At 46.8% G+C, this 27,545-nt stretch overlaps 1 protein-coding gene and 1 long non-coding RNA gene across 5 annotated transcripts; one reads left to right on the top strand and one right to left on the bottom strand.

The window, feature by feature from the left end:
- The first annotated feature begins 5,990 nt into the window (after positions 1-5,990).
- ZNF71 (zinc finger protein 71) lies at positions 5,991-26,058 on the top strand. 4 transcript variants are annotated; one of them, XM_089319975.1, is made up of 4 exons: positions 5,991-6,407; positions 11,253-11,342; positions 18,613-18,739; positions 23,921-26,058. In XM_089319975.1, the coding sequence occupies exons 2-4, from the start codon at positions 11,295-11,297 to the stop codon at positions 25,378-25,380; spliced, it is 1,635 nt and encodes a 544-aa protein (XP_089176101.1). In that variant the 5' UTR covers positions 5,991-6,407; positions 11,253-11,294; the 3' UTR covers positions 25,381-26,058. The 4 variants fall into 4 exon arrangements, with proteins under 4 accessions (XP_089176101.1, XP_089176103.1, XP_089176104.1 ...); XM_089319976.1 differs by lacking the exon at positions 5,991-6,407 and adding an exon at positions 8,034-8,294; XM_089319977.1 differs by lacking the exon at positions 18,613-18,739 and having other exon boundaries at positions 5,993-6,407.
- LOC149120692 (uncharacterized) lies at positions 20,760-25,036 on the bottom strand. Its single transcript, XR_016225135.1, has 2 exons — positions 24,931-25,036; positions 20,760-21,346 (listed from the first exon to the last, which is right to left on the bottom strand). It is a non-coding gene; the product is annotated as an uncharacterized LOC149120692 (long non-coding RNA).
- Positions 26,059-27,545: the final 1,487 nt, after the last annotated feature.

Below are 27,545 nucleotides of genomic sequence, written 5' to 3'. Positions count from 1 at the left end.
CAAGTAACTCTATGAAGTAAAGGGAAACACCAAGTCTTTTGGTGACTACTGTATACTTGCTGCCTGTTAACCTGCCTTCACTTAGCAATATTTATTAAGTGATTATTAGTTATACTGTGATAAATACCATTCTATCAACTCTTGAAGACCTAGAATATTATTGATGTACCCAAAAGGACTCCTATAGGAACCATATGAAGAGTGACTTCTAGTCCAGTGATACTTATCCTGGGATTCTCTCTCCTGAATTGTGTTGGAAAGGGGAAAATGATTTAAAAAATAAGCAATGAATCCAATTTTATTCAAACCTACTCGTCTCCTTATTAGAGAAATCAATACAGGTTTTTGGGATGCAGATTTCTATGCAGCAAATGAATTTTTCTCAGCTCCAGTAAAGAGGATACCAGAAGCAGTCTGCTTTCTCCTACGAAAGACCCAGCCCTGCCTTAGTCATAATTCAGTTTCAGAAACTGTGCCCCAGTCTAATGAAACAACACCTAATCTTTCCTAACTCCTTCCTTCCAAGCCAGCTACTAGGTTCCCTTTGCCTTCTTCTGCCAGCACCTCAGCCAGTAACGGATCTTTACAAGATGACGTGACTCAAACCTAGATGGTTGCACCATCAGTCATACTGTCTTTATTAGGTTGCTGCAGTTTTCTTTTAATGGTTGTATTTGGACTTGGAAATACTGGGGGAAAGTGCCCTGGAAAAATAAAGACTCCAGACATATTCCCTTCTCCTACCTCCATCATGCAGCACTAGCTCCATTTCCACTTGGTAACCATGATCAATCTCTTCTCTAGTAATCTGCTCTTTTGGTGCAGGGGATTGAGGAGCTGTGAATGGCTAGGTAGCAGATTTCCAAACCAGCTGAGCTCAAAGAGAAGTGGGAAGCAAACATTTTACATGGATTTTTAAAAATTGTGGTAAAATACTAATTGTTAATTTTAGGCATCAAGGAATACCCAAATAAGTATACCCAAATGAATCTATGAGATTGAGATTGTTTCTAGAAGAAATTGACATTTGAATCAGTGGGCTGAACAAGGAGTCTCTCTCTCTCTCCTTTCTTCTTTCTTCTTTCCTCTCTTCTTTCTCTCTTCTTTCCTTTTTCCTCTTCTTGAGCTGGGACACCCTCACTCTGCCCTTGGACGGAAGAACTCCGTGTTCTTTAGGGACCTGCCCCAGCAGCTCACTGGGGGCTCAGGCCTTGGGCTGGGAATTACACCATCAGTCTTCCTGGCTGTGAACCTGTGGACTTGAACTGCACCATGCTACTAGCTTCCTTGGTTCTTCAGCCTGCAGACGTCTGTGTGGGACTTCTCAGCCTCTAGAACCCTGAGAGCAGAATCTCTGATCTGTAGTAGTTCGTATAGAACACAGAGGCCGGCACCGTGGCTCACAAGGCTAATCCTCCGCCTGTGGTGCCGGCACCCCGGGTTCTAGTCCCAGTCGGGGCGCCGGATTCTGTCCCGGTTGCTCCTCTTCCAGTCCAGCTCTCTGCTATGGCCCTGGAGTGCAGTGGAGGATGGCCCAGGTCCTTGGGCCTTGCACCCACATGAGAGACCAGGGGGAGGCACCTGACTCCTGGCTTCAGATCGACGCAGCGCATCGGCTACAGTGGCCACTTAACCAATGGAAAAGGAAGACCTTTCTCTCTGTCTCTCTCTCTCACTGTCTAACTCTGCCTGTCAAAAAAAAAAAAAAAAAATTTGTCAGAATGAAACAGACATCTTGTGATTTGATTGTTGTCTTTAGCCCTTGTTTATACTCCTGTGGAACTGGGGTCTTTTTTACTTGTTGAATATTTTGGTTAGTGGTGCTTTAAGTCTGTAATTATGGAGTGGATTTAAATTATATTTTTGCAAAAGTTAAAAGGGATGGAGGGAAGTATAGTTATCTTCTTAGAATTGTGCCTATAAAATACAAGAAATCTGTTCTCTTTATATTAATAAAAATATTTCTAAAAAGATACCCACATCCCACATTGGTTTATCTGCTTAAGCTCCTGACTGTAACTTCCAACCAGTGCAGACTCTGGGAGGCAGCAGATGATGGCTTAAGGAATTGGGTTCTTGCCAGTCACAGGGGTATCTAGATTGTGTTACCAGCTCCTGCTGTTGGCTCTAGCCCAGGCTCAGTCTAGACCAGACCACTGCAGGAAATCAGGGAGTAAATTAGTGGATGAGAGCTCTTTCTACCTCTCAAATAAATAATAAATTTTTAAAAATTAAAATGGGCAAAGGACTTGAATATATAGTTGTCCAAAGAAAATATCCAAATGATTGACAGGTTTACAAAAAGGTGCCCAACATCACTAATCATCAGAGAAATGCAAATCAAGACCACAATGAGATATCACGTTTCACTTGTCAGGATGGCTGCTAGCAAAAAGATAAGAGATAACAAGTGTTGGTAAGGATGTGGAAAAATTGGAATCCTTTTTATACTATTGGTGAGAATGCAAAGTGGTGGAGCTACTGTGGGACAGTATGAAATTCCTAAAAAAAATAAAAATAGAAATTCCATATGATCCTACAGTCCCCATCTGGGTATCCAAATAAATAGGATTGCAAGTTTTTAACACCAAGACAAACCTATCTTCTAATTTGATTTTTCCATCAACTTGTTGAACTGCCCTCAAATATATCCAAAAGAATTGGAGTTGGGATCTCAAGATATTTTTGCTTTCATGTTCATTGTATTGAGACTCACCATAATTGAGAGGTAGAAACAGAGTCAGTGTTCACCAACAGATGTGGCCATCTGGGGAATGGAACCAGTGGATGGAAGATCTCTCTCTTTGCCTCTGCCTCTCTGTAATTCTGCCTTTCAAATAAATAAATAAATAATTTAAAAGATAATATATTTACAGGGAGATAAATGAAATATGTTTTTAAGTTTATGTACTTGTTTTCACTTATTTGAAAGGCAGAATGACACACAGATAGAGAAAGAGATGGAGATAGATATAGATTGTCCATCTACTGGTTCATTCCCCAGATGCTCACAGCAGCCAGGCAGGGCTGGGAAAAGCCTAAGCTAGGAGCTAGGAGCTAGGAACCCCATCCATATCTCCCACATTGGTGGCAGTGATCCGAGTGCTTGAGCCAATCTCTGCTGCCTCCCAGGGTGTACATTAACAGAAAGCTGGATCAGAAGTGGAGGTGGGGGCCAGCACTATGGTGCAGTGGGCTAGGCTGCCTCTTAAAATGGCACCGGCATGCCATATGGGCACAGGATGGAGTCCCAGCTGCTCCACTTCAGATCTAGCACTCTGCTTATGGCCTGGGAAAGCAGTGCAAGATGGCTCAACTGCATGGAAGACCTGGAAGAAGCTCCTGGCTTTGGATCAGCCCAACTCTAGCCATTGTGGCCATTTGAGGAGTGAACCATGGATGGAAGACCTCCCTCTCTGCCTCTCAAATAAGTAAATAAATCTTTTTTAAAAATGGCCTTGGGAATTGACCCCAGGAACTCTGATATGGGGTGCTGGTGTCCCCAGCAGCAACTAAACCCACTGTGTCACAACACCTTCCCCAAAATATTTTTAAAATTTATAAAAGAAGCCGGCGCCGCGGCTCACTAGGCTAATCCTCCGCCTAGCGGCACCAGCACACCGGGTTCTAGTCCTGGTCGGGGCGCCGCATTCTGTCCCGGTTGCCCCTCTTCCAGGCCAGCTCTCTGCTGTGGCCAGGGAGTGCAGTGGAGGATGGCCCAGGTGCTTGGGCCCTGCACCCCATGGGAGACCAGGAGAAGCACCTGGCTCCTGGCTCCTGCCATCGGATCAGCACGGTGCGCCGGCCGCAGCGAGCTGGCCGCAGCGGCCATTGGAGGGTGAACCAACGGCAAAGGAAGACCTTTCTCTCTGTCTCTCTCTCTCACTGTCCACTCTGCCTGTCAAAAAATAAAAAAAAAAAAATTTATAAAAGAAGTAAATCTTGTCACACGCTACAACATGGATGAATCTTGAGGACATTATGCTGAGTGAAATAAGCCAGACACAAGAGCCAGCATTTTGGTGCAGTGGATGGAGCAGCTCCTTGTGACACCAGCATCCTTAATCAGAGTGCTGGCTTACTAGTGGCTCTGCTTCCAAACCAGCTCCCTGCTAACGCACCTGGGAAGGCAGTGAATGATGGCCCAAGTACTTGGGCCCCTGCCCACCCAGATGTGTGATCCAGATGGAATTCCTGGCTCCTGGATTCAGCCTGCCCCAGCACTAGTTATTGCAGCCATTTGGGGAGTGAACCAGCGAGTGGAAGATCTTTCTCTGTCTGTGTCTCTCTCTCAGAAATAGATGTTTTATTGTGTTCTTACCACAACAAACACACACACACATACAGACACCCCAGCTGTAACAGCCTCAGACAGAAACAACCCAAATGTGGCATCCAAACTGCAGTTCATCCATCCCCTGAAGTAACACTGTATGATAAAGTAATAAACTATTGGTACCTATAACAGGTAGCTGTATCTCCAGAGAATTACATTGAATTTTTGAAAAGCCAATCCCATAGTGCGCATACTGTATGATTTTGTTTCTCTAACATTCTTGAGAAAACAAAATTATAGATCAGGAGGACAGATTACAGACAGTCAGGGGTCTGGGGGAAGGTGGCTATGACTGTGAAAGGACAGCAGGAAGGATCCTTGTATTGATGGAAATGTGCTGAATCCTGACGTGACAGGATCAATCTCCTATCTGTGACATTGCAAGATATTGTCACTGGGGGAGACTAGGTAAAGCATACACATGGCTCTATTATTTCTATATTATAACTTCATGTGCCTGAGTCTACATTTATCTCAAAATGCTTTTCAAAAAAACTAAGGCTATTATTTATTTCTTTGTGTTTACTCACACATCCAGTGTTTTTGTCTTTGTAGTTTACCACTAACAAATTGACTGCAAATTTAAATATCTAATAGGTTTTTATTTGTAATTGCACATCACCTTGTTCAATAAAGTAGTAGGAAGGACCTGATGGGTGTATCTGAGTAGATACCTTGATAGGCTGAAAAGAATAGAGAAAAGCAGAAATGGAAAATAAAAAGTGGACTGGATGTTTCACAATAGCTTGTCTTATTTTAAAAGGGGGGGGGGGCTGGCATTGTGGCGTAATGGCTTAAGCTGCCTCCTGTGACACCAGCATCTCATATGGGTGCCAGTTTAAGACCCACCTGCTCCACTTCTAATCCAGCTCCCTGCTAATGCACCTGGGAAAGCAGCAGAAGGTGGCCCAAGTGCTTGGGCCCTGCACCATGTGGAAAAAGGTCTGGCCTGCCTGGGCATTGCAGGCATTTGGGAAATGACCCAGAGATAAAAAAGCTTGCGCTCTCTCTCCCTCTCTAATTCTGCCTTTCAAATAAATAAAAAATAAAAGTTTTTTTTTTTTTTTTTTTAAACTTTAAAACACAGGGGATTTCTTAGACTAGCAGGCAGGTGTCTGTTTCTCTACTGACTTCTCATTAGGTCAGATACACAGCTTAGTTCGGGTGACTTCAGCATCAGTACTGTATTTCCATTGTGATCTCGTCTGCTGAGCTCACTGCAGCAGCTCAGTCCAAAGCACTGGCCTCATACACATTTTATTTAACACTCACTGTGCTCATTCGTTTCTATGCAAACAAATATGCACGATTATCAGGCCCAAAGCTGTCCAGGGTCATCCCTCAGGGTGGTCAGCGGCTGTCTGCAGAAGCCATAAGCTTCCTTTCTCGGCCTCCTCACACCCCGCAACCTCCCTTCTAGCCTTTCTAACTTTCTCCCTCTCTCTTCCACACACTGGTTCACTCCCCAGATGCCCACAGCGGCCAGCGTTGGGCCAGGCCAAGGGCAGTGGCTGAGAACTTACTGCAGGTCCCACGTTGCTGGCCCAAGGACCTGAGCCATCACCTGCTTCCTCCCAGGGGCGCATTAGCAGGAAGCCGGAGTCAGGGCGGAGCAGGTGCCTGAGCGGGATGAGTGGCGCGCCCGGCCAGAGGCCCGCCCCTGTCCTCTCTCCATCCCTTTCCTCCTCCTCAGCCCCGGTTCCACACGTTCCCCATCACCTCCCGTCTCCCTCCCTGCCGCTTGCTCCCCTCACCCGGGCGCCTCCAGTCCTCTCTCCCAGCTGCTCCTCCCTCTCCATCCTTCTCTGCCCCCTTCCCCCAGTTTCTAATCGCTTCCTATGCACCCAGACTCCTCGGCCTTAGCCAGCGAGGCCTCTGGAAGACGCAAGGGAGCCATCGTCCCGCGCCGGCGCCATTCGGCTCCGTCCGGCTCCGTTCAGCAGGAGGCGCTCAAAGGGAGGCGGCGGCGCGCGGCCTGCTGGGAAATGTAGTCCAACGCCGCCAGCGCAGGCGCACTGCGGCCGGGCGGGCCTAGCGGGCGCGGTCATTGTCCCGGCGGCGGAGCTCGCGGGTGAGTCCGGCTGCTGGGCGGGGCGGAGTCCCGCCCACACTCTACCTGGGAGGCAGACCCCAGCCCCAGAAAGGGTGGAGCCCCTAGAGGACTTGTGGGCTGAGGGAGAGGGTGTGCGGGCTGAGGAGAGAGGTGTGCGGGCTGAGGGAGAGGTGTGCGGGCTGAGGGAGAGGTGTGCGGGCTGAGGGAGATGGTGTGCGGGCTGAGGGAAGAGGGTGTGCGGGCTGAGGGGAGAGGTGTGCGGGCTGGGGGAGAGGGTGTGCGGGCTGAGGGAGAGGTTGTGCGGGCTGAGGGAGAGGGTGTGCGGGCTGGGGGAGAGGGTGTGCGGGCTGGGGGAGAGGGTGTGCGGGCTGAGGGAGAGGTGTGCGGGCTGAGGGGAGAGGTGTGCGGGCTGAGGGAGAGGTGTGCGGGCTGAGGGAGAGGTGTGCGGGCTGAGGGGAGAGGGTGTGCGGGCTGAGGGAGAGGGTGTGCGGGCTGAGGGGGGAGGTGTGCGGGCTGAGGGAGAGGTGTGCGGGCTGAGGGAGAGGTGTGCGGGCTGAGGGGAGAGGGTGTGCGGGCTGAGGGAGAGGTGTGCGGGCTGAGGGGAGAGGTGTGCAGGCTGAGGGAGAGGTGTGCGGGCTGAGGGGAGAGGGTGTGCGGGCTGAGGGAGAGGGTGCGCGGGCTGAGGGAGAGGTGTGCGGGCTGAGGGGAGAGGTGTGCAGGCTGAGGAGAGAGGTGTGCGGGCTGGGGGAGAGGGTGTGCGGGCTGAGGGAGAGGTGTGCGGGCTGAGGGGAGAGGTGTGCAGGCTGAGGGAGAGGGTGTGCAGGCTGAGGGGAGAGGTGTGCGGGCTGAGGGAGAGGGTGTGCGGGCTGAGGGGAGAGGGTGTGCGGGCTGAGGGAGAGGGTGTGCGGGCTGAGGGAGAGGTGTGCGGGCTGAGGGAGAGGGTGTGCGGGCTGAGGGGAGAGGTGTGCGGGCTGAGGGAGAGGGTGTACGGGCTGAGGGGAGAGGTCTGCGTGCTGAGGGGAGAGGGTGTGCAGGCTGAGGGAGATGGTGTGCGGGCTGAGGGGAGAGGTGTGCGGGCTGAGGGAGAGGGTGTACGGGCTGAGGGGAGAGGTGTGCGGGCTGAGGGAGAGGTGTGCGGGCTGAGGGGAGAGGTCTGCGTGCTGAGGGGAGAGGGTGTGCAGGCTGAGGGAGATGGTGTGCGGGCTGAGGGGAGAGGTGTGCGGGCTGAGGGAGAGGGTGTGCGGGCCGAGGGAGAGGTGGTGCGGGCTGGGGGGGAGGTGTGCGGACTGAGGGAAGAGGGTGTGCGGGCTGAGGGGAGAGGTGTGCGGGCTGGGGGAGAGGGTGTGCGGGCTGAGGGGAGAGGTGTGCGGGCTGAGGGAGAGGGTGTGCGGGCCGAGGGAGAGGTGGTGCGGGCTGAGGGGAGGGGGTGTGCGGGCTGAGGGAGAGGGTGTGCGGGCTGAGGGGAGGGGGTGTGCGGGCTGAGGGAGAGGGTGTGCGGGCTGAGGGAGAGGTGTGCGTGCTGAGGGGAGAGGGTGTGCGGGCTGAGAGAGAGGTGTGCGGGCTGAGGGAGAGGGTGTGCGGGCTGAGGGAGAGGTGTGCGGGCTGGGGGAGAGGGTGTGCGGGCTGAGGGAGAGGGTGTGCGGGCTGAGGGAGAGGTGTGCGGGCTGAGGGAGAGGTGTGCGGGCTGAGGGGAAAGGGTGTGTGAGCCGAGGGAGCGCAGCAGACAGGAAAGCTGTTCCTGGCTGTGAGGGTGCCATCCTGCAGAGTCCTCTCATCTTGTGTGTGTGCACAGGCACGTACTTGTCCTGGTCCTCCTGGACCTCTGAGGGCGGCCCTGTGAGCCTTGCCCATCTCCTGGTGACTGCCGTGGCCTGGTCTGTGCTGTGGGTCTCGATCTCTGTCTATGTGAGTCTGCCCTCTGGCTGCCCACCTGTCTCTGAGTGTCACTGGGAGTGAACCCCTCCAGAAGCCCAGCCCCACCAGTGTCTCTCTCCTTATTTTTGCACTTGTCCTGCTGTGTCCTGGTGGATGTATTTGTGCGGGTGCATCTGAGTGTGCCCCTTCCAAGGACAGGTCTTCTCACCCCCCACTTCTAGGGTACCCCTCGTTCCAATTCCCAAGCATTTTCATGGCCCTCAGAAACCTGTCTGGCTCATGGAAAGCTCTGGAAGGGCAGGAAGTGTGTGAGTGATGGGGGGGTTCTTCTATTTCCCACAGGACTTTCTTAAAGGGGGGGGGCAGACTTCTGGAAGAGTCCTCTTCCCCTGCTCCTTATGACCAATGAAGGATTGATTTATTCAGGGATCAGGCCTTGAGTCAGTGCTGTTCTGAGCACTTTGCAGTAACTACCTCATTTATAGGCCTCCCAGTAATTCTGAGGGGAACCATCGTCATCCCCTCCTACAGATGGAGAAACTGAGGCTTGAGGATATTAAGTGGATCACCAAGGCTGCACACAGGCATCTGGGTTCCAGAGCCTTCATAATTCTCCACCAGATGGATGGAAGATCCCTTTTTCTTTTTTCCCCTTTCTGCTTACCTGAGATTAGGTTGCAAGATTTTCCCCCAAAAAACTCTCCCTTTAGAAACAATGGAAAAGGAAGGAAGGACATTACAGAAGATTCAGAGGGGAAGTGGAAGGAGGAAGCCACTGGCTTGGCAGCCACACAGATCTGAGGCCATACTGGGTCTCAGGTCCCTGGCCATCCTTGGCAAGTCACTTCCAGGACCACTTTATGACATTTAAGGGCACTTTGCTTTCATGGGCCCCCTGCTCTATTACAGAGAGAGAGAGGAGAGAGAGAGAAGAACACTAAAAATGTTATTTTGTGATTCCATTAGTATAAAGACAAATAAAATACAGGCTGGATTAGAGTCATCATTTTCTTATGATTTTAAAATAAATTAAGATCTTCCAGTAGGTTCCTATAGGTGACATGGGTCCCAAGCTCTGTGCTTTCTGAGTAAGTCAGCTCTGATAAAGAGCCAGTGTTGTTGACCTCATGGAATGGGGTGAAAGTCAGACCACTAACTTGGAAGGAATAAATAAAATTTACTTGCAAATCAAATTAAGTTTGTTTACAAATTAAGTTCTGTTAAAAAAAATTCTTGGCAGTAATACAGGGTTGCAGCTCCCAGGGAAATAATTCAATGGAATAGAAAAAAATTAGTAACCTCCAGCTCCCTTGTCATTCCCACTCCAGCCCCTTGAGACACCAGCCTGGGTTCATGTCACAGCCTTCCCCAGATTAAAAATGTTCACCAGAAGCAGCCACATCCATGAGTACTCATTTGTTTCTCACAAAGGGTTGAAATTTTGCATAAAACCATGTAACTTCCTTTTCTCACTTAGTGAAACCAAAGGCCTGTCAAGAGATGTGAAACCAACTACTGCTTCCTAGAAGTGACCTGGCAGCTCATAGGATGGATTCCCCACTATTTATTCACTCTCTTTCCTTTAGAAATGTTTGTTAATTTTGTTTTCAGATGTTTTTTGGTTTAATGCTTGGCTTGGTGTTTTATTTTGTTTTGCCTCTAGGAATGGTGCTGCAATTAACTTCCTTTTTTCCTCTGTATAACCTTTTACACGGAGCTTTTGTTGCTATGGGTAGATTTCCAGGAAGAGAGTCATTGGGTTATGAGGTTTCTGTGTTGCCAACTCACTTCCTGGAAAAAGTTGAGTGACTCACAGTGCTTCAGCTGCGAGTGAAAAGGCATGTTTCCTTGCATTCTTGCTGATGCTAGAAGTTCATTTATTTATTCAAGTTCATGTTTGGGTGCCTTTTGTGTGCCAAATAGTGTCCTACATGCTGGAGGTACAATAAAACAAAATGATAGTCTCTACTCTGTGGAACCAAGACTAAGCCCCCATGTTTCAGTCTCCTAAAATTGCCACTAACCTATGCCAACTATCCTTTTTCATTTTTTTAAAAAATTTACATTGGTCACTGATTTTTTTTAACTTAATCCAGCTTGGATTAAAAGGACACTCTGTGACTACTGTAAATAGAAACTGAACATTACTGTGAAAAGGGTAAAGCCATGTGGTTCTAATGAATTTGGGGGTGACAGATAAGACACATGAGTAGCCACTGACTTTCTCCCAAGCCTGTCAGAATTGAAAGAGAATGGGGCTGGGATATGTTTCTACCCAGTGAGTCTACTCTTTGAATCTCTAGACAGCTGTGTCCCACTCTTTGGGAAATATGTGACTAACATCAACAGGAATAATGACTGTACATGTTTATTGAGCTCCTACTATGTGCCAGGACTGGCTCCTTATGTGTATCTAGTAGTTGAACCTCACATGATTTCATGAAGTCTTGGGGGAAGTCCCCAGAGGGTGGAAGGGCACTGCTAGGTCATCTGGAAGGGTCTTGGTCCAGCACCCAGACCCAAGGAGGGGATGAGGGAGAACAGCTAGGAGAAGGTAGGGATTCTGCTTCCCCAGCTGCCTGTGAAAATGCATTTGGGTGTGTGTGTTTGGGGAGTATCTGTACCAGTATATGTGGGTACGCATTTGGGAGGCAGCCTAGCCTAGTGGGTAAGCATATGCACTCAGCTGGACATGCTCTACCTCACTCGAGTGTCTAGCAAGGCACTGTTTTGTTTCTTTATTGAACAACTGTCTTATTTCTTTGGGCCTCAGTTTCTTCATCTGTGAATTGGTATGGATAGCAGTATCTATCTTGTAGGGTGGTTGGAAGATTAAATGAGATATATTTATCAAGTACCTTGCATGCAGTGAGTCCCAAAAATGTTTACTGTTGATGTATATGTGTGTATCTGTCCTGTCTGCATTTGTAAAGCAGGCCAAAGCCCATTCTCTCATGTGCTTCCTTCTTTTCCCCCACCACCACACAGCCCTGCACCTGCTAAGGCCCATCCTCCAGTCCCCTGGCCATCATGGGCAGCGGAGGGATTGCTGCTCAGCTGCTTACTGACGAGGCCCCGGTGAGTCCTGTTGCCCTCTTGCCCTCCTTTCCAAAGACATGAGCCCAGAGGGCTGGGCTTCTACCCTCAGAGGACCCTCTACTGCCTGAACCCCTACAGGACCCATGTCCCCAGCTCATCTCCTGGGGTCTGTGTTTGCCCTGATGAGAAGGACAGGCCAACATCCCACATCTGTTCCTGACCCTGGCTGTGGGGGGCAGGGTAGCTTGAAAGTGGGCATCCCTGCCCTCAGGACTCTCAGGAGACACAGGGGGAGTACCTGGGAGTGAGCAAAAGAACCCAGGCAGGATAATGCTAAACATGTCATGTCTACCAATGGGCAGGCAGCACTAATGGCCCTTATGAGCACCCATGTGAGCAGTGAAAACAGAGTATATAGGCCCAGCTCATCTAAGATAGTGGGCACCTACAGAGAGAGGGAAGAGGAGGCAAAGGGTATAAGGCCAGGGCACATGGACATCTTCAGTTATAGCCATGAGGTTTATATCTTTCTCTGGGTAGTATCCATGAGACTGTTGTATTTTTCTCTAAATCTTCTTCTTTGCCAGACATAATATTTCATTATAAAAATAATAATATATAAATGCTGGTTCTATAAAGCTGGCAAAATAAAGTATCAGTAAGACAACATAATTCACCCATAGTCCTACTTAAGGGTGACCATGTGGATACTTGAATATTCATTTATTTTCTCCCTTCTCTGAGGAATTTTTTAATGTAAGAGAGAGAGAGAGAAAGTCCTCCCATCTGCTTGTTCATTCCTCAAATATCCCCAGTGGCAGGGATTGGGCAGGTCATGGCTAGGTCAAAGCAAGGAGGTGGGAGCTAAGTCAGGTCACCCAAGTGGTCTGCCATATAGGGAGCAGGAACCTAACTACTTGAGCCATCAGTGTTGCCCCCCAGGGTTTGCGTTGGCAGGAATCTGAGCTAAGAACAAGAGCTGGGCATCAAATCCAGGAACTCCCATGTAGAACCTGGGTGTCTTAACGAGCATTTTAATTGCTAGACTAAGCCCCACTCCAAAGATTATTTTTAAAAGTTGACCAAATACTGGCTCTGCCATCTTAATCTTGGGGTGTTTTTCACCCAGCTTTGTGCAGTAGAAATGTCCTTCTGCCTTTGAAAACTTTATAAACATCACTTGTTTGGGCTGCATAATCAGTGTACCCCAGTGTTCATCCGGTACTCGTGACTTTGACTTTTTAAAAATCACTTTATGGTAATGTAAATAATATAAAAGTAAAAGAAAATTTCTGATAGGTAAGGAAAAGCATGAACAGAATAAAAGCCTTAGAAAATCAGAAAAACATAGCTAAGATAATCAAATTCACCCACAATCTTACCTCAAAGGATAAATACTCTGGATTATTTACACCTTGGATTATTCCCTCCTTGGATATGCATATTGTTTTTGCAAAATATAGAATCTCTCTGGATAAGCATTTTTATATCCTGCTTTTGCATAAAATATTTTATACTGAGCACTTCTCCACCCTATTAAAAACTCTTCTGTGATATCTGTCTTGATGGCTACATAAAAATTTTACCTATTGGCCCTGTCCTGGTTTACTTAATGGTTCCCTTCTTGTTGGACATTTATTGGTGCCCAGGTATTCATGGTATAAACGGTGTTAGAAAGGACACACTGAACATTTATCTTCTCTTGAATTTTATGTGATTTCTCTAGAAGTGATTCTTGAAAAAGAATAATGGGTTGAATATATTTGAGGCCTTTCCTAAGTCTTTGAATGCCTTTCCACATTATCTGTGGCAGTATATATTCCCAGCAATGTGAAGGAGACAGCCTCCACTAGCTTACACTGGCCATTGTCAGGTAGTTGTTCTGCTTGGAGAATATAAAGGAGAAATGGATATATTGACAGATGGATATAGATGACAAATGATATAAAACTTGAGTGTTATAGGGTTCAAATGATGTCAAATGATCTCTATCAGTAGCATTGTTATTATTAGTGAGGTTCAATTTTTACTAAGTATTTATTTTTTCATCATTTCTGTGAGCAGACCCATCTCTTGCTTTATCAGCCTACAGAAATCTTAGTATTAAAGATTTTAGAGAAATGTATGTGTATGTATGTGTTTGTGTGTGTAAATATTTGTGATGAATATTCTTCCCAGGTTTGCTTTTTGTTTCTTAGTTATTATGTTACTCTGTTTTTCAGTACAGAAGCATTTTGTATTTTTAAAATCAAATCTGTTAATGTCTCCTGTTATGGTATCTTCCATAGTTTTTAAGCTGTGAAAAGATTTCTTCATCCACAGACAGATAACATCTATATTTTCTTTATGCCATTTATCATTTGAATGTTAACAATGATCTTTTGAATCCACCTGGCATTTATTTTGCTCTATAAATGTGTTGGTCAGGTTATGTTGACTATGTTATGTTGGTATTTTATATTTTCCTTTGTTTAATACAATTGTTGAGATAAATTTTGCATACCACAAAGTGTACAATTCATTGGTTTTTGGTGTATTCACAGAGTTGTCAGCCAACATAATCAATTTTAGAACATTTTCATCTCCCCCCTAAAAGTATCATGTATTCATCAGCATTCAATCCTGTTTTCCACCATGAAGCTCTAGCTCTTGGCAAATACTAATTTACTTTCTGTCTATATAGATTTGCCTATTTTGGACATTTCATACACATGTAATCATATAGTATATAGTCTTTTGTGACTGGCTTCTTTCACTTAGCAGAATGTTTATGGAGTTCATCCATGTGGTATCACAAATAGAATATCGCTTCTTTTCATGATTGAATAATATTCCATTGTATGAAAATGCACATTTTATTTATCCATTGGTCAGTTCATAGACTTTGGGTTGTATCCTCTTTTGCTGTTATGGATAATGCTGTCATAAACATCTGTGTACAGGTCTTCATTGGAACATGTGTTCGCGTTTCCCTTGAGAGTATACCTAGGGTTGGAATTGCTGGGTCACATGGTTAGCTCTGTTTAACTATTTAAGGAATTGACACATTATTTTCCAAATGGCTGCTCCATGATGTCTTCATTTTTAACTCATCTGTGATTCTTTTCTTGATTTCTTTAACCTACATTATTTAGAAGGATTTGTTGATTGTTTTTATTTCAGTATGGTTGGGATTTTTGGCTTAAGCTTTTTTTTAAATTTTATTTATTTCAAAGAGTTACAGAGAGAGATGAAGACAGAGAGAGAGGTCTTCCATCTGCTGGTTCACTCTCTAGATGGCCACAACAGGCCAGAGCTGTACCAATCCGAAGCCAGGAGCCAAGAGCTTCTTGCTAAATGGCCAAACTCAGATTCAAAGCAAGACATCTGGCTCCAGCATGCAGCATGCTGCCTCTGTCAAGGTCCCACTGTGTGTCAGGCACTGTTCTAGCATTTGGGAATTCAGCAGTAGACCAGCAGATGGACAACCTCACAACCTCCCTGCAAAGTGGGTGCTGTTATTCTCCCCACTTGACAGAGGAGAAAACAGAAGCATGAAGAGGTTAGGTAATTGAAGGTTTCGCTTTTACACCTTCACCTAACTTGTAAAGGCCAAGCCACAGTTTACAAACTGATCTTTATACTCCTCAAAAACATGCCATATGAAGACATATCCACATATTTTTTTCTTTCTTTTTTTTTTTAATGAAGTGCACACCCTCCCTGAGTACATCTTCCATCACTGCATAGAAGTTTCCCAAAACTCAGCAGCTTAAAGAAACAGGTATTTTATTATTTTGCATAGTTTAAGGGTGTTCACAAGGTTGTGGCCTGTTGAAGGCTCCACAGGACCTGAGAATCACTTACTAGGTAGTTCATGCATGTGCATGCTAGTGGGAGGCTTCAGTAGCTGGACAGGTGGGTCTGTCCACAGGACTTCTCATAACATGGCAGCTGGTGAGGTGGAGAGAGAGACAGAGAGAGAGAGAGAGAGAGAGAGAGCGAGAGAGCAGTGTTTATAACTTTTTCTCTTTGTATTGTGGCAAAGTACACATAACTTAAAATTTTCTAGCTTAACTATTTTTAAGTGTACAGCTCAAGACATTACACATTCATAACGTTGTGTAACCATCAACACCATCATTCTCCCTATTCTTTTGCAAAAGAAACTCTATATCCATTGAACACTAACTTTCCATTCCCTCCTCCCTATCCCTTGGCAAACACCATTCTATTTTCTACGAATTTGTCTACTCTGGGTATGTCAGGTGAATGGAATTATATAGTATCTGTCCTTTGTGACTGGTTTATTTCACTTAATAATGTTCTCAAGTTTCATCCATGATGTAGCATTATCAATCTTTTCAAGATGCAGTAGTATTCTATTACATGAAGAGACTACATTTTGTGTACCTTTTCATCTATCAATGGACACTTGGGTCGCTCTAATCTTCTAGATGTTGGAAACAATGCTTCTGTGAGCATGGGCTTACAAATGCAGAGTCTACTTTCACCAAGAGCATAATCAGATTCTGTCACTGGCCTGCTCAGACCTCCAGAAGAATGAATAAGGCATCAGCTTAGCCAGGATCTAAAGGAAGAACATTCTAGGCAGAGCAAACACAAGTGCAAAGGCCTGGGTATATTCAGAGAGCAAGAGAAAGGCCAGTGGACCAGGGCAGAGCAAGTTTGGAGAGGAGCAGGTGTGAACAGGGTTAGGGATAGGAGGGCAGAATAAAGATCCATATTTGGATAATACAGGCTGTTCATGAGAAATTGATGCCAGCAGAGATTAGAAGCCAGGACCTGGAGCTCATCCCACTCATTGCCTATGTGATCTGGTTCAGGGACCTACCATCTCCATGCCTGGGTTTCTTTATCTCTACTTTCTTACCTCCCTCCAGTGACCCTTCTTGGCCAAACCTAAGGAGCATTCAGCTGGTAAGGCAGAAATACTCGTGGCTAGCATCACAGGCCCCGCATTATAACACAGAGCATAGGAGGAAGGCTTTGGGGATAGAAGACGATAGCTTATTAATAGGCATAATATTATTTTAATAGTATCACTACCTGCCTTCTAGGCCTGACTTCAATCAGTAAATGAACTAGTATGTGTGAAGCACTCTATTAGTTTCCTGGGTCGCTACAAATAAGTTCCACAGACTGGGGGCTTAAATGACAGAAATGTGTTACTTCCCAGTTCTGGAGGCTGGCAAAGTCCCAGATGAAGAGACTGGCAGGGCCCAGCTCCTGCTGAGGCATGGAGGAAGGTTCTGTTCCCCATCTCAGTTCCAGCTGGCTGTGGCAGCATCACTCTAACATTCTCTCTGTGTGTATGCATATTAGTCAGTTTCCTGTTGCTATAACCAAATACCTAAGGCTGGGAACTTTATAAAGAAGTAAGGTTTATTTAGCTCTCAGTTCTGGAGGCTGAAAGTCCAACAAGCATGTCAAGGGCTCTCGAGAGCCTCCTTACCTGTGTCACTTCATGCAGATGGCGTCATGGTGGTAGGGAGAGATCACACAGCAAGACAGGAATCCACAGCACAGGGAAGAGGCAGGTTTGCTCTTTTTTTAAGATTAATTTATTTATTTGAAAGAGTTACACAGAGAGAGAAGGAAAGGCAGAGAGGTCTTCCATCTGCTGGTTCACTCCCCAGTTGGCTGCAACAGCTGGAAATGTGCCGATCAAAGGCCAGGAGTCAGGAGCTTCTTCTGGGTCTCCTACATGGGTGCAGGGGCCCAAGGACCTGGGCCATCTTCCACTGCTTTCCCAGGCCATAGCAGAGAGCTGGATCTGAAGTGGAGCATCTGGGACTCGAACCGGCGCCATATGGGATGCCAGCACTGCAGGCAGGGGTTTTACTCACTATACCACAGCACTGGCCCCTTGATTTGCTCCTTTATTATCTTTTATTATTGCTCTGTTAAGAACTGAATCAGGTTCCTAAGAGAATTGCATTAATGCCTTCCAAGGGTGGTGCCCAAATGATCTAATTAATGGCTTCCCAGTAGTCCCTGCCTCTTAAAAATCACACCAACAGGGCGGGCACTGTGACATAGCAGGTAAAGCTGCCACCTTTGATGCCATATGGGTGCCAGTTCATGTCTCAGCTGCTCCACTTCTAATCCAGCTCCCTGTTAATGGCCTGGGAGAAGTGTTAGGCCCATGAATGAATTTAGGTGTTAGGCCACCCATGAATGAAGAAGCTCCTGGCTTTGGTCCAGACCAGTCCTGGCCATTGCAGCCATCTAAGGAGTGAACCAGCAGATGGGAGATCTCTCTCTGTCTCTCTCTCTCTCTCTCTCTCTCTCTCTCTCTCTCTCTCTCTCTCTCCCTGTGTCTCTTCTTTTCCCTCTCTGTAACATTTCAAAATAAATAAATATTTAAAAAAAACAGCCCATCTTGATGCCACTACAATGGGGTCCAAGCTGCTAAAACGTTAACATCAAGGGACCCACTCAAACCATAACAGTATGCCTCTGTTTGCAAATCAGGTCACATTATTGAGGTTCTGGGGTCATATCTTCAACATATGGGTTGGAAAGGCACATAATTCAACCCATAACATCCAGTTAGAATAATAAGTGAGAGGTGGGTGTCATCAGTGTCTCCCATGCTGCCATATTCATTTAGACATTGGTTTATGATGTCTACTGGGAAGGCACAGCTTCTACCACATGGGTTTCTTGTAATTTTCCCGTAGTCTGGTTTGCCTTTTAAGCCTCAGGTCTTAATCCAGGCTCTAACCTCTAACAAGAATCTCCTTGCAAGGACACCTTATTAATTTTCCTCACTGTACTCAGTGTCAGCCTTTCAAAGTCTTCTTGGACACCAAAGCTGCTATTAGTTAGGTGCCTTATGAGCTCTGTTGATTTGTTCATTATTGAATTCACCAAATTACATGTGCTTTGGTCTTTGCTTCTCTAATGAGGAACTAGTTCTTGAACTTTTCCTGTCCGTATCCCAGTGTCTAGCTTAGTGCCTGGTGCTTAGCAGGGGCTTGGGGAAGTGAGATGCATGGTGAATTCCATCCAGGATTCTGTGCTGCTATACCCTCAAGCGCATGTCAGCATACTGGGCTGTAATCAGTTTGCCTTTGGTTCCCTTCTGTGTGCTACACAAATCAATGGCTTTCTGTTCCACACTGTCTCATACTTGTTTTATTTCTGTCAGAGTAGCACCAAATTCAGTTAGTCACCAAGAAAACTTGAGAACCCTGTGCCTTGTCAAAATCACTTTCAGATACTTTTTTAAATCCTCTCGGCTTTTCCAGCCACTTCTCCAGGCCTCCATAAGCAGTGAGTGGATGTGGGTTTCCTCTTGCAGGAGTCAGTGACATTCAGGGACGTGACTGTGGACTTCACCCAGGAGGAGTGGCAGCAGCTGCAGCCTGCCCAGAAGGACTTGTACAGGGATGTGATGCTGGAGAACTACAGGAATCTGGCCTCGCTGGGTAAGGGCAGCTTTGTGCAGTTGCTTACTGGAGGCCTGTGACTTAAGGACCACAAAGAAGTAAGAAGACTGACAGGCTTGATTGCATAGTTTTTTAAAAGTTTTAAAAAAATTATTCAGAGCTAAGAATAAAGTTGATAGACGATGATATAGGAATGGTTTCATACATGTATAATGGCCAGAGGGTTATGATTATATAAGAGACTAAATGTATGATTAAAAATGAGCCAAAATTATGAACTGGCAATTCTTTGATATGGAAATACAAAGGTTATACTTCATAAAAGTAACCTGGCTAAATAAAATACAAATTGAGAGATTAGTTTTGCTAATGAAGTACACAAAAATTAGTGAAAGGGACTGTGTCATTTTAGGAGTATTCAGTTTGGGCAAGTCTTTTGAAGGGCAGTTTGGAATTACATCCAATTTTGAATGACTTTATTTGTAGGGCTCTATCCTTTAACAATTTTCCTGTAAGTGTACAAACTTTTACATGGAAAGAAAAATAAAGGAAAACAACCTAAATTCCCAGTCTTACCAGACTGATTAAGTACATTAAGGGGTTCCAATGTGATGGAAACTCTGTGGCTCTTCAAAGCTGAAGACTCTGTGTAGACACTGAACAGGAAGATGTCCCACGATACACTGTTAGGTGAACACACTCACTTTCAGAACTTTAACAACTTTTCTGGAAGTATAGTTGACCTACAATTAATTTCACATTTTTAAAGTGAACAGTTTCATACATTTTGACATATATGCATACTCAGGAAACCATCACCAGGATAAAGATAGCAAGCATACCCACTTATATTCTCACCGCCGCTACCTACCCACATCCTGAACAATCACTGGTCTGCTTCATGTCACTGTTGTATAGGTGCATGTGCTTGCATGTATGCACACGGAATCAGGTAGTCTGACTTCCCTGACTCAGCATTATCATCTTGAGATTCACCGTGTTGTTGCATTTACCAGTCGTGGATTTCTTTTTTTTTTTTTCTATGTATTGTCCCACTATGAGAGTATTTAATAATTTGTGTACCCACTTACCTGTTGAACATTCGGGCTGTTACATATAAAGCTGCCATGAACATTTGTGTTTAGATCAATGAACATGAGTATAATGGCTGGATGTAAAGTACAAACATATTTAACTTTTTAAGAAACTGCCAAATAGTTTTCCAGAGCGGTTGTGCCATTTTACATTTCCGATCCAAAAATAGGTTGTGTACACGTGTGTGGATCCAGTTGATTCTGTTGATTGTCTCATCTCTTAGGTCCAAAAATCAGCTGTGTACATGTGTATAGGTCCAGTTCTGACTCTGTTCTGCACACTGGTTTTCCCTATGATCAACACCTTGCAATATAAACTTTCAGGTCCAAGAATCAGTTGTGTACATGTGTGTGGGTCCAGTTCTGTCCATCTGTCTGTCCTTTGTCTAGACGCATGTAATCTGATCTCTATGGTCTTGCTGGCATGACTCATGCTCAATACTGTCTCCACAGCCACTTCTAAGTGCTCTGTCCAGTGTTCTATGGATTATAAGATTTTCCAGACTGACTGGAGGAAAAAGGCACTCCAGCCCTTTTCTGTGCCAGACACCATTTTCACATTCTTCTGGAAAGGTTTCCCCAAAGTTGGGTTGTTTCCTTGCATGTTGTGATCAGTCTCAGATACTGGGCGACCCTCACAGATCCCTGGAATGCTGTCTGGGCAGCATCCTGTTTCCACTGCTCTATCCTGAAATGACCTTTCCTGACCTTGGTCTCTTGTCTGCCAGGATGTGCTTCAGTTTCCTCCTCCTGTGTCACAGTTCCTCTGGGCAATCATAGGGCCTATGTTATTTGATTTTCATTTCTTAGGAATTATTGCCCTTCATTGCTTGATGTCTACTGTTTTTTTTAAAAAAAAAAAAACACCATTGTTTTATGTAGTTTGTCCTATTTTTAAAGCTGGAGGGAATCTTGTCCTAGTTACTCTTATCTTAGAGCCCCACTGAGTGTTATTTTGGGGAGGCGGATTATGTGATTGTGCATGTCTGTATATAGATGTATTGTGTGTATTTTTTAAAAGGTGCATATGGAAGGAGGAGAATCTTAAAGTATAAACCAAACTGTTAACTCTGATCAGTGAGATACAGGAAATTTCCATTTTCTCCTAAGTTTTTTTATGTTTGATGGTTTAATAAAAAATGTGAATTACTTCGTAGTCAGGAACAATTATAGAAAGACAGAAAAGGGAAAAAGAAACACTAAAGGACAACAGATTTAGCATGATGAAAATACACACCACATTTATATCAGAAGGAACAAATAGCATTTTGCATGCTAATAGTTTTTTAAAAAATATATTTATTTTTATTTGAAAGAATTACAGAAAGAGGTAGATCCAGAGAAAGAGAGAGAGAGAGAGAGAGAGAGAGAGAGAGAGAGAGAGAGAGAGAAGTCTTCCATTCTGCTGGTTCACTCCCCAAATGACCGCAACAGCCAGAGCTGAGATGATCCGAAGCCAGGATCCAGGAGCTTCTTCCAGGTCTCCCATGTGGGTGCAGGGGCCCAAGGAGTTGAGTCATCTTCTACTGCTTTCCCAGGCCATAGCAGAGAGCTGGATTGGAAGTGGAACAGCCCAGTCTCGAACTGACACCCATATAGGATGCCGGTGCTTCAGGCTGGGGCTTTAACCCGCTGCGCCACTGCGCCAGCCCCACTAATAGCTTTTTGTCAGTCTGCAGAAGTCGACCTGGTAACATTCCCCTTCACACTGGCAGGCATGCCAAGAACATGTGCTCCTGCCAGTCAAGTACATCATCAGTCAAGCACATAACTTGTTTTGCTGATCTGATTGGTGATTGGTGAGAGTGGTGTGGTGAGAGTAGCTTTGCTCAGGCTGACATGGAGTGGTGTTTTCACAGCTTTTCCTGGTGTGTTTGCTGTTTCGCAAGTGATCTATATGGAGGGGGTTTAATCCACTGAAGGGAAGCTGGCAACCTGTCTCTAGCTCTGTTGACTCCAAGAGGCTTCCAGCCCTGTCCCCAACCAAGAGTCCTCAGCCACACAGTTTATTTCCCAGAACATCACCACCCCATTAACCCCAAGCCCCACTCACCACCGCCCTTCCTTTCTTCTCTCTACTGAAAAGTTACCTACATCCACTACAACCCTTTGTGCCCATCGTCACCATTGGCCCTGACATCTGGGCATGGTGCTGCATCTCAAGTTCACTCAGCCTTCACCATCCTTCTACCTAAAGTATTTCTCAACTCTTTTCCTCTGGGGATATTGATCTTCCATCTGTTGGTTTACTCCCCAGATGGCCACAATGGCCAGGGCTGAGCCAGGCTGAAGTCAGGAGCCCTGAGTTTCTTTTGGATCTCGCATGTGGGTGACAGGGGCTCAAACACTTGGGCCATCTTCTGTTGCTTTTCCTGTCCATTAGCAATGAGCTGGATCAGAAGTGGAGCAGCCATGACTTTAACCAGGACCCATATGGAATGCTGGGGTTGCAGGCAGGAGCTTTACCTACTATGCCACAACCCCAGCCCCTGAACTCTCAGGTTTCATATCCAGAATGCTAGCTGGGATATCTAAGAGATGCCAAGTAGAGTTTCACATATTCCTGGGTGGAGCTTAGAGAGGAGGTATGGACTGGAGACACACGTCAGACAGATTAGCATATGGGTAATGTTTAAATACAGTCTCCCTTAGTGCAAGGCATGGCTCAGGGGAGAGACCTCAAACTGAAGTGGCCATGGGGACCAGGGAAGGCCATTTAAATGGGGGAAGGGGACCAGTCACTGCTCCATTTCAGATTTTTGCTGCATTTTAGAAATGGTAGCTTCATCTGGCTGAGTACTCATATTTTTTATGAGAAGGAAGCATGTAGACCTCAATATTTATTTTCATTTGAGAGGGAAAAGGAGAGGGAGAGGAGAGAGAGATCGAGATAGAGGGAGAGGGAGAGGGAGAGAGAGAGAGAATCTCCCACCTGCTGATTTACTCCCCAAAGGCCTGCAATGGCTGGATTTGGGCCAAGCCCAAGCCAGGAGCTAGGAACTCTATGCAAGTCTACCACATGGCTGGCAGACTCAATTACTTGAGTCATCATGACTGCCTCCCAGGGTCTGCAGCAGCAGGAAGCTAGAATTGGGAGTGAAGCTAGGATATAAACCCAGGTATTCTGATATGGGGTGTAATTATTTAACTGTCACCTCACTGCTAGGCCAAATGCCCACTACTGGACACGTTTTTAAGTGGCACACACAAATTCCCTGCTGTTAAGTCTGGAATTTCAGAAGAACCACCTGGGCTGGAAGTTGAGATTTAGAAATGAATGAGAGATATGTAGAAGGTGATATAAAGTTGGGCATAAATGTGGCTCTCCAAGGGAGGGTTGTACAAAGAGGGTCTAGACCCAAACTCCACGGAACACCTGCTGCTCAGTCCCCAAGTTGCATAATTCCCATGAGGCTCACAGGAGAGAAGGTGTGTAGGGCACTCTTCATGCCTTGAAGACCTGAGGAAACTTATGAGGATGCTGAGTAGGAGGGCTGGGGGACAAGCAGGGCATAGTGAGAAGGTGGGGACCAGCAAGAGCAGAAGCTAGAGGACCAGAGACGGCTTTGGATAAGAAGCCGGAAGTGAGCAGGTAGAAATAACCCAACGTCTCTCTCCTTCCACCTTCCCGTCTCCTGCCAAATGCACCGGAGAAGAGTAAAGCCAGTCCCCTGTGGCACAGGAAGAGGGTGGACGGTGGCGAGTCCAAGAAGATGTCATATAACTGCTATTTGCTATTTTGTTATTTATAAGGAAATCCGATGGCTGAGGGTATGAACTGGGGAGGTAAAGCCAGTACAGACAGCAGTCTGTTCCAAGTCATCCCTACTCGAGCTTGCAAGAGCCCTGCAGTTTGCTGGCGCTCTCACGTTTTCTTTCTTTTGCATCCTTCTCTGGAAGGGACACTTCTTGATCTCCCTGCTCAGCTCCTTCAGCCACAGGCGTGGGTGCCCAATTCATCACTTCCCTTCCCACCCCCTCTGCAACCAGAAGTCGTCAGTGGCCAGCACAGTCTGTGCCTATACCCGTTCCCATCTCAGAAATTCCCTGCACCTGGCCTTGCTAACTGCATCTGTTTGCATCTGCTTGTTTTCTTTTGTCTTTGTTTTTTCTTTTGGGTTTTCAGACTGGGAGACTAGACCCGAAATGAAAGAGCTGGATGCTAAGGCTAGTGTTTCTGAAGACAAGCCATGCATCCAGGTGGGCCCAGGAGGACCCATGAGGAATGGTGCCTGGGGTCCCACCCTGGGACGAGCATGGATGCAGGGGAGGCTGAGGGGATGCTCAGGGGCCATTTGGGACCACCCGGGAACTCCACAGGGGAACGCACGCACCGGGGAGTCGGTCACTGGATGTCATGAACTGAAGGCCTCTGCCAGCCAAGACTCTACCCCAGCGCCCCCGAGGCTGGAGGAGCCTACGGAGGAGAAGGGGGCCTGTCCATTTGTCATGCACGGGAAGAACCTCAGTAAGCCCCCCAGGCTCCATGCAGAGAAGAAATCCTACGACTGCAGCGAATGCGGCAAGGTCTTCAGCCGCAGCTCCTCGCTGATAAAGCACCAAAGGATCCACACGGGGGAGAAGCCCTTCGCGTGCGGTGCCTGCGGGAAGCACTTCATCGAGCGCTCGTCCCTCACCATCCACCAGCGCGTGCACACGGGCGAGAAGCCCTACGCGTGCGGAGACTGTGGCAAGGCCTTCAGCCAGCGCATGAACCTCATCGTTCACCAGCGCACGCACACCGGGGAGAAGCCGTACGTGTGCGACGTGTGCGGCAAGGCCTTCCGCAAGACCTCGTCCCTCACGCAGCATGAACGCATCCACACGGGCGAGAAGCCCTACGCGTGCGGGGACTGCGGCAAGGCCTTCAGCCAAAACATGCACCTCATCGTGCACCAGCGCACGCACACCGGGGAGAAGCCGTACGTGTGCCCCGAGTGCGGCAGGGCCTTCAGCCAGAACATGCACCTGACTGAGCACCAGCGAACCCACACAGGCGAGAAGCCCTATGCGTGCAAAGAGTGCGGCAAGGCCTTCAACAAGAGCTCGTCCCTCACGCTGCACCAGAGGAACCACACCGGGGAGAAGCCCTACGTGTGCAACGAGTGTGGCAAGGCCTTCAGCCAGAGCTCCTACCTCATCCAACACCAGAGGTTCCACATCGGGGTCAAGCCCTTCGAGTGCAGCGAGTGTGGCAAGGCCTTCAGCAAGAACTCGTCCCTCACTCAGCACCAGCGCATCCACACCGGCGAGAAGCCCTACGAGTGCTACGTCTGCAAGAAGCACTTCACGGGGCGCTCGTCGCTCATCGTGCACCAGATTGTGCACACGGGCGAGAGGCCCTACAAGTGTGGCGAGTGCGGCAAGGCCTTCAGCCAGAGCGCGTACCTCATCGAGCACCAGCGCATCCACACCGGAGAGAAGCCCTACAGGTGCGCGCAGTGCGGCAAGTGCTTCATCAAGAACTCCTCGCTCACCGTGCACCAGCGCATCCACACTGGCGAGAAGCCCTACAGGTGCGGCGAGTGCGGGAAGACCTTCAGCCGCAACACGAACCTGACGCGGCACTTGCGGATCCACACCTGAGGGCGCATGGCCAGGTGACTGCCACAGCGAGGGCGCGCTGTGTCCACGTGGCCGGCGTGGGAAATCTTCCCGTGGGAGCTCGCGGGTGACTCCGGGTCAGGGAAGGCTTAGGAAGGTGGGACTCGTGAGAGGGCTTTCCGATTGCATACACGACCGTTCTCCTAAGTGTCAGGGTGCAGGGCTCTCAGCATCCACAGTACTGGGGAGCATTCGCTGTAGCCAAGCTGTGATCATTGTATCTGGAAATCCAACACAGGATCTTAGGCCATCAGAGTCAAGCCCAGCTTTCCAGTAAGTTGTTTTAAGAGCCTGAGCAGGTCACAGAGGCTCTCTGGAGCTCCTTTTCCTTGATGATAGGTGGAGGGGAGGAGGAGGAGGTGAACTCTCTTTGTCATACACTCCTCAGAGTCCAGTGTACTTTCATGCCATCTCTTGAGTTTCCCCATGGCTAGGAGCAAGAGGGACTTTCCATTCCTCCCACATCCGTGCCTCCCGCCTACCCTGGTCTCTCGACTGGAAGCCACCAAGCCAGTCAGTGGTGGAGGCTTGCAACTTGTTTGTGAGAGGGATAAAAAAATTTTTCAGAGTTAGCAAGTAACAATAACTACTGCTTCCAATGCCAAAGTTTCTTAGAGCAGTCTGTCACTTTTTTTTTTTTAATAAAACTTAACTTCAGGAGATTGTGTCATTTTAAGCCATCCTTTAGTTGTTAAACGATACAGATATGGGCTGTATGATAAAAATCAGTTTCCACAATTGTGGGGGAATGTACGAGAGAGAATGAACTCCATCAGGCTTGCTGTTCAGGTTTAAATGTTTGTTGGATTCAGTAAGCACACACCCCAGCACAGACTGTTTGCTCATTCTTAGTTATTTTTGAAGGTAATTGTGCATCCCTACGACCGTCACAAAATGCCTTAGAATGTGTAATTTATAAATACCCAGCATCTGCTTCTCACAGTTCTGCAGGTTAGGATGTCCACAGTCAAAGTGTTGGCATACTTATTGTCTGGTGAGGCCCCACTCCTCATAGACAGGGCCTTCTGCAGGGCTCAGGGATTGAATGCTTTGCTGAACCCCTCTTCGTCAAGAACTCTGAAGGGGTTCCTGCAATGGGCTTCCAACACACCTATGATCATAAGTCCCAATCTGTAAAAAAGAAATCTGGGCCTGGCAATAGCCTCTGTGCTAGGTGTTTATTTCCAAATTATATACCAATGCTGCAGTATGTAACCATATGTTACCATATATACACTCAGATGTTCATGACTGAAACAACAACTGAAATAACCATGTATAAAATATGTATACCTTCTTGGCATGTACTATGGCACTAAATAACATGAATACATGTATACAAGATACATGTGAGCTGACATATGACATATACAGGAGATGTGTACATATATGGTGTAACCACACACTAAATACCACATGTGTGTAGAGTGTATCTCTATATGTACTGTGGTATTAAATATATATCATACCTGTATGTAAGATATAATCATGCACACTAAATGCTATAAATACATGTGTCTAAGATATATGTAAATTGATAATACAGATACCATAGCTGTGAACACCATGTATTTGGGTAATACATACACCAAATACTTTAAATACATGAATGTAAGGTACATTAATGCTAAGTGCAACATACTCTTGAAAATAAGGTGTCCACAAAGACATGTACTAAACATTGTGTTTTATTCACTATTTTAACTAAAATAACCGAGGGGGTTTCTGGGGAAGGAAAAGTGTAACTTTGGCTTACAGTGTGGAGGCTAGCAGTTCAGGACCAGGGGCCCCGTTAGTGTGGCAGCTGGTGGAGGCTGGCCATGGCTGAGCGAGAGGGTGCCAAGAGGGCATCAGATGGTGAGCCCGAAAGCAGAAAGAGAAGCTAGGCCCAAACAGCTTAAACAGCCAACCCTCTAGAGAGAACCAGCTTCTTTGGGCCAGCCCTGCAGGATCTAAACACATCCCAGCAGACCTGCCTCTCAGAGGACATAATTAGGTCCAGTCTCCCTAACCCAGCAACCCTTATAGACTTACGAGTTTAAACATCTGAATGAGTTTGGGGAGCCATGTTCTGTCCAATCCATAACACTATATATTAAAAAAAAAACAGAATCACACTAATATACAGCTACCACATATATGTACAT

The sequence above is a fragment of the Oryctolagus cuniculus genome, chromosome 18 (assembly GCF_051225735.1).
Source record: "Oryctolagus cuniculus isolate XC-2025 breed Fujian yellow rabbit chromosome 18, ASM5122573v1, whole genome shotgun sequence".
Lineage (NCBI taxonomy): Eukaryota > Metazoa > Chordata > Mammalia > Lagomorpha > Leporidae > Oryctolagus > Oryctolagus cuniculus.
The sequence above is the reverse complement of the archived record's forward strand: the minus strand, read 5'-3'. Positions and strand labels throughout refer to the sequence as shown.

Bases quoted from the DNA above. Each gene is read 5' to 3' on its own strand.
- ZNF71 (XM_089319975.1), top strand. From the start codon at position 11,295: ATGGGCAGCGGAGGGATTGCTGCTCAGCTGCTTACTGACGAGGCCCCG. The intron at 11,343-18,612 runs GTGAGTCCTGTT...TTCCTCTTGCAG, and splicing joins TGCTTACTGACGAGGCCCCG to GAGTCAGTGACATTCAGGGA. The intron at 18,740-23,920 runs GTAAGGGCAGCT...TTGGGTTTTCAG, and splicing joins CAGGAATCTGGCCTCGCTGG to ACTGGGAGACTAGACCCGAA.